General features: G+C 45.7%; 1 protein-coding gene across 1 annotated transcript; it reads left to right on the plus strand.

Moving 5' to 3' along the window:
- Positions 1-2: 2 nt before the first annotated feature.
- On the plus strand, positions 3-11,703 carry SLC35E1 (solute carrier family 35 member E1; the record flags this gene model as incomplete). Its single annotated transcript, XM_011366923.1, has 6 exons — positions 3-315; positions 620-690; positions 2,769-2,906; positions 3,907-4,032; positions 8,147-8,392; positions 8,870-11,703. Coding segments are annotated over 6 exons (1,125 nt in total), but the record flags the coding sequence as incomplete, so codon positions are not given.
- Positions 11,704-17,678: the final 5,975 nt, after the last annotated feature.

Raw genomic sequence — 17,678 nt, forward strand, 5'->3', positions numbered from 1 at the left:
TGTGGTACGCGCTGAGCGCGGGTGGCAACGTGGTCAACAAGGTGATCCTGAGCGCTTTCCCGTTCCCCGTGACGGTTTCGCTGTGCCACATCCTGGCTCTATGCGCTGGGCTCCCACCGCTGCTGCGCGCGTGGCGCGTGCCTCCCGCGCCGCCAGTCTCGGGCCCCGGGCCCGGCCAGCACCCGTCGCCCGGCCCGCTGTTGCCGCCACGGTTCTACCCGCGCTATGTACTTCCTCTCGCCTTCGGCAAGTACTTCGCATCGGTGTCGGCGCACGTCAGCATCTGGAAGGTGCCAGTGTCCTACGCGCACACCGGTGGGTGCCGCGGTCAGCTGGAGGGTGGTGTCCGGCCTAGAATGACAGGTTGGGGCCCGCCAAGGCTGTCAGCAGGGGAGAGACACGAACGGGGGTCTAGGGAGGGCGAAGCTGAGAAGGGAGTTGGGAGCCAAGCGGGGCAGACCACAACTATTGGTTTTGTGGGGAAGTCCCATGGAAAGAAGAGTGAAGAGGTTCGAGGGGCTGCCAAGCTGTCCCAACCCGCGGTAGAGTTGGGACAGGCTCCCAGTGTGTTCCCCAAGTCCAGGGCTGTTTTGTGAGCGCCCGTTTCCTCTCTTTGCAGTCAAGGCCACCATGCCCATCTGGGTGGTCCTCCTGTCCCGGATCATCATGAAGGAGAAACAGAGCACCAAGGTAAGCCAGGAGGGCTCTGGGCAGGTGGAGGCGCAAGGAGAGGCTGTTACCCAGCTGGTGACGTGGTCCAGGCTTCAGGCATGCAGGCTGCCAGGCTTCCTGTCAAAAAAGGAAGTCAGATTAGATGCCTCTGGTGGCCCTTTTGCTGCTAATTTTTTTCAAATCACGTTGTGGGCACTGGTGTGTGGGGTGTGTCCCTGAGTTGTTGACTGTGTGGTCTCTTGGATGCAGCCGTCTCTCTCAGGTTCTTTCCCTCCCTGTTTTGATTCCCTGCCCGGGGTTGCAGATAGTCGATGACCTGGTCTCACCTTGGCCAGGCACCCAGTACCCCTCCAGTAGGACCCAGGATGGAACATCTGACTTCTTGCTGGAACAGAACTTTGACAGAGTTTCACTTCTTTGCAAGAGACAGGAGTCAGGTTGGGGTTTCTGGGGTCAGAAATGAGATGCTAGTCAAAGGAGTCTGATTTGGCCAAAATTCAGCAGAGCCTTCAAAATAAAAACAGCCAGGAATTGAGAATGTTTGAGAATGGAAGTGAAAGCAACACACAGAACCCTGGACTGCATAAGGAAGATGCTTTGGGTACAATCCAGGATCTGTTTGAGATGTCAGCCCAGGGTATTTTCTGGCTTGGGGCAAGAGAAGCTGTGGCTTCAGCCAGAGACAGCCTTGCCTCTGTCCTTACGTGAAAGTGAGACAACTGTTGTCTCAGCTGGAAGTTGTTTCATGTTGGACAGAGTACCTCTTTTCTACGTGGTCAGTTTTCCTGTATTTTATGTAACTCAGAACAGCACTGCCCTGGATCAACTTACAGAAATTGGGCCACCTCCAGCTGACTTTTTATTTCAGCCTTTTTCCCTGAAAGACCAGGGTGTGCTCTGCTGCCTGCCCCCAGGGTGATGTCAGATGTGACTAGTCTCCTGGGTCGGAGTTGCCCGTGATGCAGCTGCATCACTCGATATCACAGCACATTGATCAGGTTTCTCCGTTGTGTGGGACATTGGACCCAGGTTGGGCAAGGAACCAGAAACTTCAACCAGTGAGGAAACAGTTGGGAATGGCCTGTGCAGGAGAGTAATGGTAATGATGGAATAAGTATGGACCCACCCTGTGAGGCAGATAAGGCAGGTTATCTTAGGGGAAGAAGTGGACTTGTAAGGGGAGAGTCACGTATCTGAGGCCCACAACCAGTAATGGGGGAGCTGGGATTCAGAGCCCCTTGCTCTGCGCAGGGGTGTGGGGTGGTAGGGAGTAGGAGGGCCTCACCACCCCCTCCTAAAATCTTCGCAGTACTTTAAGCATGTCCTTTGTAGAAGGAGTCAGAGGAGTTATATGTCAGAAATGGATCCCATTTCTCTGGAATTTGGGATCCATTTAGCTAGCATTGCTCAGGAACCATTCCGTACACCAGGCTCTGGAAAGCTTGGACCTTCTGGAAGGCCTCCTATCACGGCATGCTACTCGTTCATTCAGCCAGCAGTTAATTGGATGTGTACTGCGTGCTGGGCACCAGGATAGAGCAGTGAGCAAGGACCTGCCCTAAAGAAGTACAAGGACACAGATGTTGTAATGGACACTTATAATGGGTGGAGAGCTCTGTGCCTGGGAACACGCAGCAGAGAAACCTGACGGGGCGGGGGTAGTTCTCCTTGTGAATGGTATGTAAACTGAGACCCGAGGGGAAAAGAGAAGGTGTGGGCAGTGTCTTAGCCATGGGTAACTGCATCTTAGAAGAAGGATCCTGCCAGTCCTTTGGAGGATCAGGGTGTCAGACCCTGGTGTGTTGGTGGTGGCAGCTGGATAGGTTTGTTAGGAGCAGCCCTGGTCTGTGGCCCTGAGCAGGGGCTCTTAATGGGGTTAATGGTATAGGGAGTGGGGCTGCCCACAGTGACATAGCTCTGCCACAGATACTCTGATAATTATCTTCCTCCCCCCTAACCCCCAGAGCATCACTGTCACAGCTAATGCTCTTGTCCAAAGGTGTCCTTTTGGTGAGGGAGGAGAGTGGCTGAGGCTTTCCCCTGGGTATCTATGTTGGGCAGCCCAACTTGACAGCCCTTCTTTCCTCCTCCCACAGGTGTACTTGTCACTCATTCCCATCATCAGCGGCGTCCTGCTGGCCACTGTCACTGAGTTGTCATTTGACATGTGGGGGCTCATCAGTGCCCTTGCAGCCACACTGTGCTTCTCACTTCAGAATATTTTCTCCAAAAAGGTATTTGGGCACCATTTGGGGTATGCATGGTGTTTTGGGGGGTACATGGGTAGCATTCGAAAAAGTGGCCAAGTAGGGATTTCTTAGTGTTGGAGCAAAAAAAATCATGTTGCCCTTCTGCTGGTTTTCTATTTGTTGTTTAATTTTTAAACGCTTATTTTTTTTTTATACAATTAGCATATGTTCAATGTGAAAAATAGAGAAAAGCCCAAAGAAAAAAAAATCAGAATTGAGCACCTACTGTGTGCCAGGCACTATAGTGGGTGCTAGAGATGAAATATCAAAAGACCTGCCCCCCCTGCTTAAGGATTTCCACGCTATTGAGTGAACTTACAGTACTGTCCCCTAAAGAGAACCATTAATGCTAGGGCTATTTTCTGCAGGTTTTAGAGTTGTAATATTATAGATACACTTTAGAATTTTCCTTTATTCACTTAACTATTGTAACATCATATTCTCCCGTATCATTAAAAATCATTGCTCTCAACTCCTGTAATAATCACACTCTATTCAGGTACCACAATTAATGCAGTCAGTTCTATTGCAAATGCAGACTATTTCCAACTATTCATTGCAAATAACACAGTAATGAACATCTTTCTGCATAATGTTTTTCTCTCAGGTTATTTCCTCATGACTGGCTTCCAGTTCTTGGATCTGAGAGTATGAGATGTTTATGGCTTTTGATACACTTTACCTGGTTGTATTCTGAAATAGCTATATACCAATTTGGGATTTCAGATTGCCTGTTTTACTGCAGCTTCACCAGCATTGAGGATTGCTGGGGGCGTTTTTTCTTTCCTTGGTTCTTTGTGCATGAAACATTGTGCTTGTTTCGGGCACTAGCTACATGTCTCATCATAGGTGCACTTGGAGGTTTGGCAGTCAAACTTGGATGTCAGGGTTAATGTACAGTCACTGTGTTTGGGGCTTGAGTAACTGGAGCCCTTCTTGCCACTTAAGATGTTGATCAGCCTTTAAAGAGGTTTTTTCTCTTTAGGTATTAAGAGACTCACGGATCCACCATCTCCGGCTCCTGAACATCTTAGGCTGCCACGCCGTCTTCTTTATGATCCCTACATGGGTCTTAGTGGACCTCTCTGCTTTCCTGGTCAGCAGTGACCTGGTAAGTTGGCCAGGCCTGAAAACATACCCTTTTCTTGAATGGCTCCAAAGTAGGTGCTTTGTCGGGGAGTTACACTGCTATGTTGGGGCACTTGGGGCCTCTGACAGCCTAGGCCTTTGAACACTCAGATCTTTGTCAACTCACATTGTGTGCAGTCAAGGACGTCGACTTCCTTTGCATTTCTTTCTCCACTGTGCTAGATCGCAGTTGCTAACAGCAGTCGCATTGCACTGGTGGCATGAAGGAAGAAAAAACTGCCAGGATGGGGGACTTTCCTATCTTAATAGCCTGGTACAGCTCTCATTCTTTTGAAAACTGTGCTCGATTCCTTTCTTGGCGTCATCTCTACATGTTTCCATTTACTCCGATTCTAGCTGTAGCTCTCAGCACAGGGAATAGCCTCTTTCCCCCGCCAGGCCAGCCTCCAGAGAGTGCTAACGCAGGTGACAGTGACAAGGAGGTGGGTGTGGCTCTTCTAGGCCTGAGTTAGGGAGGAGTAAATGTTTATTAGGTCTGTCTGGATTCTTGACATTGATCTTTAATCTTTAGCACCACCTGTGGATGTGATAGAGAACATCTCCAGTTACCAGATGAGCTAACTGTGGCTCTGTTCTAATTCCCTTCCACACTGATGAGCTGTGATTTTTCTGTTAAGAACTTTCCATCGTCAACCAGGACTAGTCTGTTACCTTGAAGTACAGTGCACTAGAGGCAGATCAATGCTTCTCTTTCCTTTTAATTACCAATTTTCAAAGTAAAGAGTTAAGAGTTCAAATGTTAACCAGTGAGTTGAAGTTTTCTTTCCTTTTTGAGGGATGGAGGAGGGTTCTATTTTTTTTCTTTAGTGTCACTGTGCATTTGTGTTTGTCAGTCATATATATTAGTCTTTTCATATTCAAATTATCCTGTCTTAGCTGATAGAGTCCTCTCTGTTGGCTCCCTGCCCTCTGACAGCAAACGTCAGCTTTTGATGACTTTTGGTCCAGCAGGATGTCCTCCTTAATCTATGTACCTCCCATCCCAGACCTGTCATCAGCCACTCCTTGGGGAACGCAGGTTGCTTATAGTGGAGAGTGGCGTTTAGAGACACAGTCTGAATGCCATGTGTGCTCACCCCTATCGGGCCATCGTTGCTTTTAAATCTTTGCAATGAAACATTACGAAAGACGTATTCGGGAGCAGAAGGGAGAATTCATACTGATTCTTTCCGGTTTCCATTTACTATCTCAGGATTTATTACTGCTTTGATTTTTTATTTATATCTTTTCTGGAACACTTGGTTTCTCACAACATTTTCTATTTGCTTATCCTACTCTACTCCAGTTATTCACATACATGATTCCACTGTATACACATATAATCACTTCAGAATGAGAATCTTGAGGGACAGCTGCGGGTTGAGCACTGAGAGAAGTTTAATATTTTTGTGCAGCTCTTTTTCCTTAGAACATGTTCCTTTAAAAATGTACAACAGGTCCTCGAGTAATGTTTTATGACAGTGTTAATGAGATGCCGTAGGAACTTAACTCTTGTTTATATCAATTAGCTTATGGTAAATTGGCTTCTTTATACATCAGAATCTATTGACGACATTAAGGACTTAGAGTACAATTGAAATGCTTTTCTTAAGGGCACTTGAGTTAATCGTTTTGCAATGTGCCTGTGTCACAAACTTACTGTGTAATTGAGCTCCTTTACTTGCATTTGTTTTCAATTTTTAGGCATTGCTTTTTTTTTTTTTTGCCCCTACTAAATATGTCAAATCTTTATATTTCCCAAACCAGATGATAAGTCTGTGTCAGTCCCCGTCATCTCCACTCTCTCCTTTCCCTTCTCCCGTAGGTAGCCATTTTTATGCTCTTGATTTACCCTCTCAGTGTTTCTTTTCACAAATATAAGTGAACTTGTATATATTCATACCTTCCATCCTCTTTACACAAAAAGTGACTTTTTAGATATTTAGAAAAGAGGAACTTCCTCTTTTCACTCAATAATATGTCCTGGAGATAGATCACTCCATATTGATGTATTTAGGTCTTTCCCATTTCTTTCATTGGCTGCATTATATCATCAATATGTTTGTTGTCAGTTCTCTATGTTGCAGCTCTTTGGTGTCTCTGTATACACACACATACAAACATGTACATATTAGGCTTTGCTCTGGTCTCTCTTTGCTTTTTCTTGTATTGAGGACGTTTTTCAGTTTTCTTCTAGTGATTACCTTTTTTATAATTACTTTTAGTATTCTCTTTTACTTGTTGAGGCTATGTGTATGTATGTGTGCATACGCACACGTGCGTGCGTGTGTGTGTGTGTGTGTATTTACCTTGATGGGGCCCTTGTACATTCTAACAACAGCCTAGGAACACGTTATTCGACAGTGCCCTATAAAGGCTGTTACCCCAGCTCGGGGCAAAAGTCTAGGTGACTTTGAGTAGGTCACCTAAGTGTGTCTTATTCAGCTTAGAGAGGACTGTGTGATCCCTCCCTCTCAGAAGGTGGTAGAGATGGAATCAGCCAGCCATCCTAAGATTGCTCCAGCTCCTGTCCTAGAAGGGCCACCATCCTGAGGGAGCCAGCTGTGTCCTCTCCACAACCGAGGCCACTGTGGCCCGGGAATTGTCCTGCAGAGAGCAGCTGCTGCCAAGCAGCTGTAGCTTTGCTGCATGATGGAGCCACGTCAGGTCTTGACACTGCTCTGCCCTCAGAGCACTGGGCTGCAGGGCTATCCCAGCACTGTTGTCTGGGTCATGGACACTAGACAGATGTACAGCCTGGGGCTGTCTGTGTTAGTGTGCCATGTCCTGGCAGCCTTGTCTGTACAGCTTCTTGGTTCCCTGGCCTGGAGGACTGGTGCCAAGGTGGGACTGTGGAGGCCAGGGAAGCGCAGGAGCTGTGCTGCATGCCTTCTGATGCCCAGCCGTGAATAGATATAAATGCATAAATATTCAGCACTGAACATCCCCAGCCGCCTGGCCAGGGCAGGGCCTACCTAGTTCTCCCCCATCTGCCTGTCCAGGAGTCAACCCAGACTCTTTGGGAAGTTCTCTGGTCCAAATGTCTGCTAATTGTGGGTCTTGACTTTTGGGTCCCCTTAACCCAAGTGCCTCATTCCAGTGAGAGTCAGACAATAACTGCAGTATTGATAACATCGCCTTCTTCTCATGTTTGTGTGGCTTGGTATTGTTTTAAAGCACTTACAGAGCCATGATCGCATTTGATCTCCATAGCTGTGGCATGTGTGGGCTCAGCAGGAATCATCCCCCATTACATAGACAAGAAACTGACCAGAGAAGTCAAGCAGCTACCTAGGACTCCCAGCAATGGGGCAGACCTGGCAGCTCTGGCTCTGCACCTGAGGGTTCTTCACACACTCGGGGGCCTTCTTTCCAGGACCTCCTCATCTTATAGAGTGCATCATGTCTGCTATGGTCTTAATGTTTGTGTCCTCCAAAAATCCACATGTTGAAACCCAATCCCCAATGTGATGGTGTTAGGAGTTGGGGCCTTTGGGAGGTGATTAGGTCATGGGGGTGGAGTCCTCATCAGTGGGATTGGTACACTTAAAGGGACCCCAGAGAGCGCCTTTGCCTCTTCTGAAACTCGACGACACCACAAGAAAACGCCATCTAGGAACCAGGAAACCCACAATGAGACACGGTATTTGGACTTCCAACCTTCCAGAATTAAGAAATGTCTGTTTGTAAGACTGTGGTGTCTGTTACAGGAGCCCAATCAAACTGAAACCATGTCCAGTAAGCAGACATTGCTCTGCTAATTTGAGGGCCCTGGTCTTCACTGTCCAGGAATGAAGGAGGGAAGCCTTTGGTTCACGTGCTCTGTGCCCTCTGGGCACCTGACTTCCTCTCCAAGCCTCTGCTTCCTCAGCAGGAGGGGGAGGTGGTGATGGTGACGGTGGTGGTGACTTGTGCCATACAGACTGTAGTGAGGGTTAGGGGCTATGCTACATATAGAGCACATGGTATCACACAAGGACCCACCTGGGTCTGCTGCCCACCCACTATTACCCCAATAAGCAACTCTGTGCCCCCTCCCCCCACCTCTGCCAAGGCAGGCCTGTAATCATGGTGCTCTCTTGACCCCCTGTCTATAGACCTATGTGTACCAGTGGCCCTGGACGCTCCTGCTCCTGGCTGTCAGCGGTTTCTGTAACTTTGCCCAGAATGTCATCGCCTTCAGCATCCTCAACCTCATCAGCCCTCTAAGCTACTCGGTCGCCAACGCCACCAAGAGAATCATGGTCATCACGGTGTCCCTGATCATGCTGCGGAACCCGGTCACCAGCACCAACGTCCTGGGCATGATGACAGCCATCTTGGGTGTCTTCCTGTACAATAAGGTGAGTTTGGGATGAGGAAAGCTGTCCCCTCGACACCCAGGGAGACACTAAGAGTTGGTGGCGGCGGAGAATAAAAGGAGCCTCACCAGGAGCTGAGAGGTGCGGGTTCTAGCTCTCAGCTTTGCCACTGATTGGTCTGTGGTCTTGGCACAGCCCCACCCACCCTGGCCTTCCGTTTCCCGCATGGATGACCCTGGCCTTTGCCTTGCTCCAGCCGTGGCTCTCGGGTCCACTGAGGCTTTGTCGGGATTTTGCTCTCTCCTCACATAGGCTCTGTTTAGTCGCCTGTAAGGACATGGGATGGCTAACAGGGAGGGCTAGTCCTTTAACTGTTTACTGACCATATCTGAGCCCCACTTGGGGCAACACTTGCATTGGCCTTGAAGGGCTGCTTGCCTGTGAATCTTGAGCTTCCCTGTCCTCTGTGCATGTCCTGGAGAAAGAGCCATGTGTCTCACTGCTCTCTTGACCCTGCAGACCAAGTACGATGCGAATCAGCAAGCGCGGAAGCACCTCCTCCCCATCACAGCGGGGGACCTGAACAGTAAAGAGCACCTTCGGAGCCCCCTGGAGAAGCCTCACAATGGCATCCTCTTCCCCCAGCATGGGGACTATCAGTATGGCCGCAACAACATCTTAACAGACCACTTCCAGTACAGCCGGCAGAGCTACCCAAACTCATACAGTTTGAACCGCTATGACGTGTAGAACCTAGAGGACAGGGTGGGCCGTCTGCGACTTCTCCCCCACACCCAGCAGTACGTCTGACAACCAGTGAATGTAAGCCCAACCACAGGGATGGTGCACAAACCATCAGAGGACCTCGGGGTTCCCAGCCTCCAGGGCAGCAGGATGACCTCCCTGCAGCAAGGATCACCACCCTCAAGCTCTGATGTTTCATGCCTTTCCTTCTTGGAGTCTGTCATCTGAGGGCGGTGTCGCTGTGGAGATCTTGGCTAGATTTTACCTTTCTGCGTGGACTTATTCTCCAAGTCATTTATTTCAGAGTTCTTGTTCTGCTTTCCAGATAACTCTCTGGAAAGGCTGTGGATACAGATCCCAGTGCAGGCAAGGAGATGGACTCAGTTTCCCTGCAGCCCCATGGCCGTTTGCAGTTACTAGCAAGCACTCCCAAGTGAACAGCTATTTTAGTTAGCATTGAATTCTTGGAAGCTGATTATTTGACCTGCAAATCAGTCGGTATGTGTGGGGACCCAGAATGAGGGGCAGAGCAGGGCATTGCTTCTCTTGGGATAGTAAGGAGCAGGTGATTTAGAGGCTGGGGGAGGGATCATTAGGAAATCATGTTCAGTGTTTCAAGCTCTATTTCTGTAATAGTCATTTTTGTCTTTTCTGGTGGGTCCTCACTGCTGTGATGACTTCACGAGATGTTGAAGAGGTATTGATTTTATGAGGATCTCGCATTTTTCTAGGGAATATTTTGTAGTTGTGTGTGTTTATGCCTTGGTCCCCAGGAGGGGACACATGAGGACTAGCTTATGAATTGAAAACCCTTTTGTTTTTAAATGTTTAAAAACAAGAAAAGTTCCCACTGGTGATGCCTGTCTTGACGCATTTTGGCATTCCGTAGGAAGAAATGGTGCTGAGAAGCGTCTCTCGAATGACCACAATCGCTGAAAGCGGAATGAATCAAAAACATCTTAATGATTGTGTCAGACAAGAACACAGTGCTTTGATTCCATGGTCTGTTTTTGTGTTTACATTGGGATCTGAATCATGTCCTGGTAAAGGAGAAAAAGGGCGAGCACCAAGCTAAGATCTGCTTTGCCAGATGAGATGCTTTGGTCAAGAAAAAGTTTGGGTTTTGTCAAGTTCACATCATCAGGAAAATTACGTGTGCCAAGGTCCAGGTTGGGGTCTCTATCTTTGCTGGCATCACGCAGGACTGTATCCTCCTTCCCTGAGGGCACCACTGGTTGGGGTCCATGAAGATGGCTGGATGGCTGCTTTCTTCCTTCAACACTGTCTCCAGCAGATGGGATGGGGATCACCCTTTACCTCCTCGTGAGTGAGACGTTTCCCAGTTCAGAGAGGAAGTGACATAGCTTATGCTTGACTCCTGGTTGTTTTTGATAATTAGAATTTTGTATTTAAGAGGTTTCATTTTATCAACTCATGAATGGACCACTCCTGGAGAGGTCACAGATAACTTTTAGCCTGTGAGTTTATGAACCACCAGCCTCAGGAGTCTCCACTGCCTGTTGTTTGCTTGCTTATAATTACTTTGGCCAAGTTTTGAGATGTGCTGTTTGAAACCTGAAAAGGCAATCCTGAAGGGTGTTACTGGTGAGAAGAGCTCACTGGGTGCCTTCCCCAGAGGTAGTCGAATCTGCAGTTGAGGTTTTCTCACTGGTTAATGATTAGAGTAACTGACTCCTTGAACATACAATTGAACTCCAAAATGAATTATGCCTCCATTCAGCTTTAATGAAATTTCCAATGTTGCTGAAATTTGTTTATTAGTTTTCCTTTTCCAGTGCAAGATCTGCTGGTGAAAGGAAATGACTGACTGGTTTTATTATGGTTTATAAATTAATAAATGGGATATTTAATTCTGTACATAAATTTACAGTAAGTATATACACTGGAATGAATGAGACAATCATATCAGACCAAATCATTAAGTCAAAATACAAAGACATACTTTTGAGACTTGACAGTTCAGAGCTGGCACTGACCTCTTGAAGGCCAGTTTTCTAGCCCTGGCCCACCACCCCCACCCCGCTCCCATGTTCGCATTAGCAGCTCTATTTCCCTCACACTCCCCAATGCTGGGGTTTGTGGCGGTGAGTTCAGTTTACCCATCTGTGGTGTGGCCTGGCCTACGACAATAACTCTAACCCAACTCTTTCATTTTACAAAGGGGAAACTGAGGCTCAGAGGGCATTTTTGAATAGTGTTTTATTGTGTTGAGACTTGGTGTGGAATTTTTAAGCACCTTCCTTAAGTCATTCATTTTAGGGAAAATCAAACCCTTGTTACAAAGGAGAGAAGCCAAAATACGTTCCAGTGAAACAGCACATGGAATCCCTGACCTTTGCTGTGTATTTGGCATCCATCAGGCAACAGGCCCTTTATTATCGCTGGGACGTAACCAGACCCGGTACCTTAAGGATCTAACAGCCTTAAGGGCATAGAACATGAAATTATTAAAGGATCTGAAAATTGTGAATTTTTTTTTCAATTTTCACCTGTTTTCAAGACTTAAATGCTATAGACTTCTGTGGGAATGATACTGTGTTATATTCATTGATGGCATTTACCAAAAATAAATGATGATCTCCAGGGAATTGGAACTGGTCCAGTTTGTTGGCGAGGGTCTCTTTCTGAGTGACCCTATCTTCAGTGTGCCCAGCAACAAGAGGTAGACAAGAGAAACTGACCTGGTTCTCATATCCTTTTTTTTCCTGAGTCAAATTTAGGACCTGTGATTTATGAATTTATGAGATGGTAGAATAAAATTATAGAATCACAGCTTAACAGTTAATGACATGCCTTTACTGAACAAAGACATGGAAAACCCAAGAATGTTGGGGCAGCTGTGCTTATGCAGCATATTTCTGAGGGGTAATACCTAATACTAAGTACCTGCTACATGCCTGATGCAGTGGTGGATTTTCACACACAATCCTTATAATCTCTTTGTGTTAAGTTTTGTTACTTATTTTACAGATGAAAACGAGGCCCAAAGGAGTTAAGTCATTTGTCTGGATCACACAGCTGTCTACCTCCAAAGCCCAGTTCTCCTTCTATGACTCAGAAACCATTCCCAACAGAATTTTCAATTCCACTTGAAGGTGTTGACGAAGCATAAGAGAGTCAGAAGGCTTTGGCTAGAAATAAACGACAAAGATCTGTTCAAGGGTCTTAGGATTTGCAAATCAGAAACAAAACTAGGCAATTCTCAGAGTATTCCAAAGTACAAAAAACAGTTCTCATGGTAAAAAGTACATTCTTGAGAACAATCATTCCTGCATTCTGAGCCTCTGGACTGCTCTGTGATGCTACTCTTCCAGAAGTTATGTGGTCTCGACGTGGATTGTTTTCCTAAGTATGTCATATTTTCCTAAGTCCTTCCGAGGGTTGTCCAGGGAAATTTATCTCCAGGCATTGACACAACTGAAAGGTTCAAAAGTTTAAGTCCTCATGCTGGTTAAAGCAAGAATGGATTCATTTCCTCATGCGTCAGCCTACTTGATTTTATTTAGCAGTTTGACTGTAGTAACTCAATTTTATTTCTTCACTCTTTCCTCAAAGGGTATGAGTTTCTATTAAAATAACTGCCCATATCTTTTTAATTCATAATCCTTTCGTTCAGTGATTTACTAAGCACTTAATATGTGCCAAGTACAGTAAACAGATATGTAAGCCTCCCACCCTCAGGGAACTCAGTTTAATTTATAGATGTGTAACTAAGGTGCTATGTTGGAGGTATGTGAAAAAATACTAAGCAAAGTGCAGAGTGATTATTTAAGGGACATATGGGAATATTTTGACTTGCATTTATAATTTACAGGATATTTTTTGCACATTTTGTATTTAAATGCCTCATTTAACCATCAGAAACCAAATAGGATAGATTAGCCCCAATTTACAGAGGAAGATAGAAACAGGAAGTCGACTTAGCCCATAAAGCAGGCCTGAACCCAGTCTGACTCCAAGCTCGGGGCCTTCTGCCTAGCAGAGTAACCACAATAGTGAGCTCATTTGTTTTTCTTCACCTTTGTTATATACCCCTAAGAGAAGCTGCTGTGGTCAAAGATGTATCTGTCATTTTACTTACCTGGGCCACAGTGCTACAGTAAGACCCTGAGGGAGCCCTCAAGTTTGGATGACCCACGTCACTTTTCAGTCTGCTGCAGCAATTCCAACAGGGCCTTGAATGGCTCTGACCCAGAATAGAGTTACCACCTTAGGAGTTAGGGCCAGGTTTAGGAACGGCCTCATCGTTCAGATACTAGAGTCTGAACTCCTACTCAGGAATGTCCTCTTCCAGAGACTGGAATACCCGTTTGCCTCAGGGCAACTCCTGTGACCAGAGGTTTGCACTGTGATGTGATCAGGCCCAAGAAACTCTCCATGCTCCGGCACAGGACAGGACTTTCTCTGTTCCCACATCATTCCTCCTGTGGCTTCAGCTAGTGGACTACATAGGGTTCAGTTACCGCAGGAGACAACAGGTGAGTCACACCAAGCTCTGGCTTTATTGAGACTGTAGGTCTGGATTGGCCCAGATTTCCTCAGTCACCCCCTACTTTTTAAATAACTTTTACTGTATACTTTTTTAAGTTTGAAGAAGCTAAAATATCAAAAAGAAATGAGAAAGATCTATGTAGAAGGAACAATTTCCAAAATATATCACTGAGATACATGTGTAAATAGTTTATTGCTAAAAAAATACAAAACAGCAGTTCCATCTGTGTGTGTGTGTGTGTGTGTGTGTGTGTGTGTGTATTTAAACTGGCATATTGTATCATTTTTAATCTGCTTTTTAAAAATATGCCAGAAACATTTTCCCACATTATTAAATATTCTCTCTTGATTTTGTGTCTGTGTACATGGTACTGTAGTATTCCCTTGCAGGGATGTCCTACAATTAACCCTTATTGCTCCACATTTAAAAATCATTTTATGGGACAAGTGTGCTTTCTCCTGCCCCCTTAAGCTACACTTCTGATTTAGGATACATTCTTCACAGCACATTAACAGGATCAAAGCACCCGGGTATGCATGTTGTTTTAACTTCTTTCCATTTTGCTTTTTAGGTGGGTCCCTTCAGCAAGTTCATCTCACCCAGGATTGTGCAGTTTATTTAAGTCTTGTTTCCACGTTCTTGGAGGCCATCTCTGCAGCAGCCTCTACTTCTACCAACTCTCTGCTTTCTTCTGACCAGAGAATTGACTGGCCCACTGAAATGAGCCTGGATGAAGCCCTGTGATGCTTAAATTTTCAGTCTCAGATAACCACATTTTTAACATTGAAACGAACATATGAAAGTAGTGGTCATGAGTGTACAATCTTTCTGGAGCAGATGAGCAATATCAGTATTAAATGTGCACACCCTTTGATTCAGCACAAGATCTACATATACTAAAACATTTTTAGTAGTGATTTAAAAATGGAACCAACCCAAGAGACTCCATAGAGTCTAGCTTTAATAAATTACAGTAAATCCATTGGTACAGACTCTATGGAAAAGTGTGAGGGTTCCTCAAAAAATTAGAACTACCTTATAACGCAGCAATTCCACTTCTGGGTATTTATCTGAAGAAAACTAAAACACTAATTCAAAAAGATATATGCAAACCATGTTCATTGTAGTGCTATTTATATTAGCTAAGATATGGAAGCAACCTAAGTGCCCATCAATAGACAATTGGATAAAGAAGATGTGGTACACATATACGATGGATTACTACTCCACCATAAAAAAACTTATCATTTGCAATGACATGGATGGACCTAGAGAGTACATACTAAGTGAGGTAAGACAGAGAAAGAGGAATACCATATGATTTCACTTATATGTGGAATCTAAAGAACAAAATAAATGAACAAACAGAAACAGACTCACAGACATAGAGAACAAACTGGTGATTACCAAATGGGAGGGGGCTTGGTGGAAAAGGTGAAGGGATTAATAAGTACAAATAGTTACAAAACAGTCATGGGGATGTGAAGTTTAGCACAGAGAATATAGTCAATCATAATCTAATAACTATAGTGCCATGTGGGTACTAGACTAATTGGGGGATCACTTCATAAATTATGTCTAACCACTGAGCCGTAAACCTGAAACTAATATAATATTGAAGGTCAACTCTAATTGAAAATTAAAAATTACAGTAAATCCACATCATATGCAGTCATTAAAAATGACAATACAGATTCACCTGTTTTAGTTCATAGATCCTGTTAAGAATCTAATAAATGCTATGTGTCTTCAACTCGCAAAAATGCATATATGTTAGATGTTGTCCATCCATGGCAGATCACTAGTTACAACTTCTTGATATAGATCTTTACTGACATGAAAAAATGCCCACACTATCCAGGTTATCGAGCCTAATACTAAACAGAACAACCCCACTATGTGCCCTCTGCCTGAAGTGTTAACATGGATAGCTCCAGATTGGGATCTCAGTGCACTCACACCTCCATTCCAGATGACCCTACCAGTGTAGACCCTGCCCTCCTCCTTTACCAAGGTCTCAGCACCCTGTTGTTTTCCTTAACCTTTGTCATGATATGTTTGTCGATATACGGGTCTCTGCCCACCCTGTAGACTGTGGGCTCACGAAAGTTTAGGTCTGAGTTACTCATTGCATCCGCAAGCCACATCTAACCCTTATTTGTGTGGACCAAAAACAGTTTTTACAGGAGAACATTTGCAATCAGTGGAAAGCAAGAAAGACGAACTTGGGACCCCTCCCAAAAGCACTCCGTTCTCATTAGACCTGTATTTTAAAAACTGTACTCAGTGATTATATTTGAAGTCCACCAATAAAAAATGTTATGGGCATTTTTCTCTTGGGTTATGTAAGTACCTACATACTATCCTTGATTTTGCCTCTTGGCCCACACCACAGCCTATAATATTTGCTCTCTGGCCCTTTAGAGAAGTTTGCCATCCCTTCTCGGCCTTTTGGCTAAGATCAAATATAGAAGTTTGCCAACCCCCAGCCTAAAGCAATATATCTGGCATACAGGAGGCAATCCCTCAGCCTGTCAGGAGAAATTTTATAACAGTGAAAAAGAAATAGATCTAAAATACACGTATGCGGATTTGCATAGAAGATAGGGGCAGTTGACCAAGTGTCAACTATGGCACCCAAGAGGGTCAGGTTATGGAGAACATTCAGTTTGCGTTTCTATCATTTGCTGCTGCTTGTTCTCTTACCCCACAACTACCATGTTAACTTCAACCTCGTGAGGACGAAAATAGGGCCACATGCTAAATCCGACAAGCTCAAGGGAAGCCCGTGTGGTGGGCCTTACAAACTCATACAAACTCAGAGACTGAAAGTAACCACGTAGGATGGTTTGAACATAAAAATTCGTAACTAAAAGTGAGTCGTGATGAGTCATCTCGTCCTAGACCAGTAGCTTCCTTCACGAAGGTCAATCTTTTCCTTAAATGAGCCTGTCTGTCTTTTGCATCTAAGATAACAAACCTTTGAAATGTCAGAGTAATCTTTTCTAGACCCCTTCAGGACACAACCACACCTGAGCACAGACCACAGAACCCCTCATTGTTATCTTGTTCCCATCTCGAGCTGTAAATGTTAATTATTAACTACCCTATACCCACCAATGTAAAAGAAGTGTTTCTCTATTTTGACTTTTTGGCCAATCCCAGAGATTTCTTCCATCCCTTTGTTTTCCCTTGCCCCCTTAATCTACCACCAGTGGATTTCATGAAACCCTCCCTTCATCTCTTTTTATTCTAATGTATAAAATAAGCTGGAAAACTGCCCTTTCCCAAAGCATTTTCTCAACCTTGAGATTTTGCTTCCCAACAATTATCATCAGTTTGAGTCATATAAACTCAAAAATTCTCTACAGGTTTGGCTGTTTCTTATGTGGACACTCATTTTAAAAGCGATGTCATTGTCCCTTTCAGGAAGAGCCACAGTCTAGCAGGCTGGGCACTGAAGGTCGTGGGTGCTCCTTCCAGGCTGCTTGGACAAACAACTGCGCAGAAACTACGCGAGTCCCAAAGAGGAGGCCAGCAAGAATGGAGGGTCCTGGCCCCAAAGTTTTCCTTACCAAAGCGTTGGGTCAAGAGAAAGCAACCAAGTGGGAGGATCTTTTGAATCTCACTAAGCCAAGCCCGGTGCCTCCGGTTCGGCTTCCACTCCCGGGGCTGGCCCAGAAGCCTCCTGTACGCATCTCACCTCCAAGTCTTTTCGCCGCAGCCCCTGGAGGAGGAAACACAGGCCCCCGCCCCGACCCAGTCAAGACCTCCCTAGGACTCTGGGCCCGCGGAGAACGCAGCCCGCAAGCCTTCGGGCTGCGAAGTGCGGCTGGGACGAGCCCCATGTACGGATAACGGCCAGCGGTCCATACTACTCTAGCCTATCGGAGGAGGCGCTAGACAAGGGCCCATTTCGCGCCTGCGCGAAAAACTCCTGCGCATGCTCATGCTAGCCCCTCCTGAGCGCTAGGCTTCGCTCAGCTTCTTCCCGCCCTCTTCCCACTCTCACTTCCGGGGTTTCCGGGCGACAGCCGTAAGTGGCGGGCGGAAACACCCCGCGAGGCCCGT

This window comes from Pteropus vampyrus, unplaced genomic scaffold, assembly GCF_000151845.1.
Source record: "Pteropus vampyrus isolate Shadow unplaced genomic scaffold, Pvam_2.0 Scaffold126, whole genome shotgun sequence".
Lineage (NCBI taxonomy): Eukaryota > Metazoa > Chordata > Mammalia > Chiroptera > Pteropodidae > Pteropus > Pteropus vampyrus.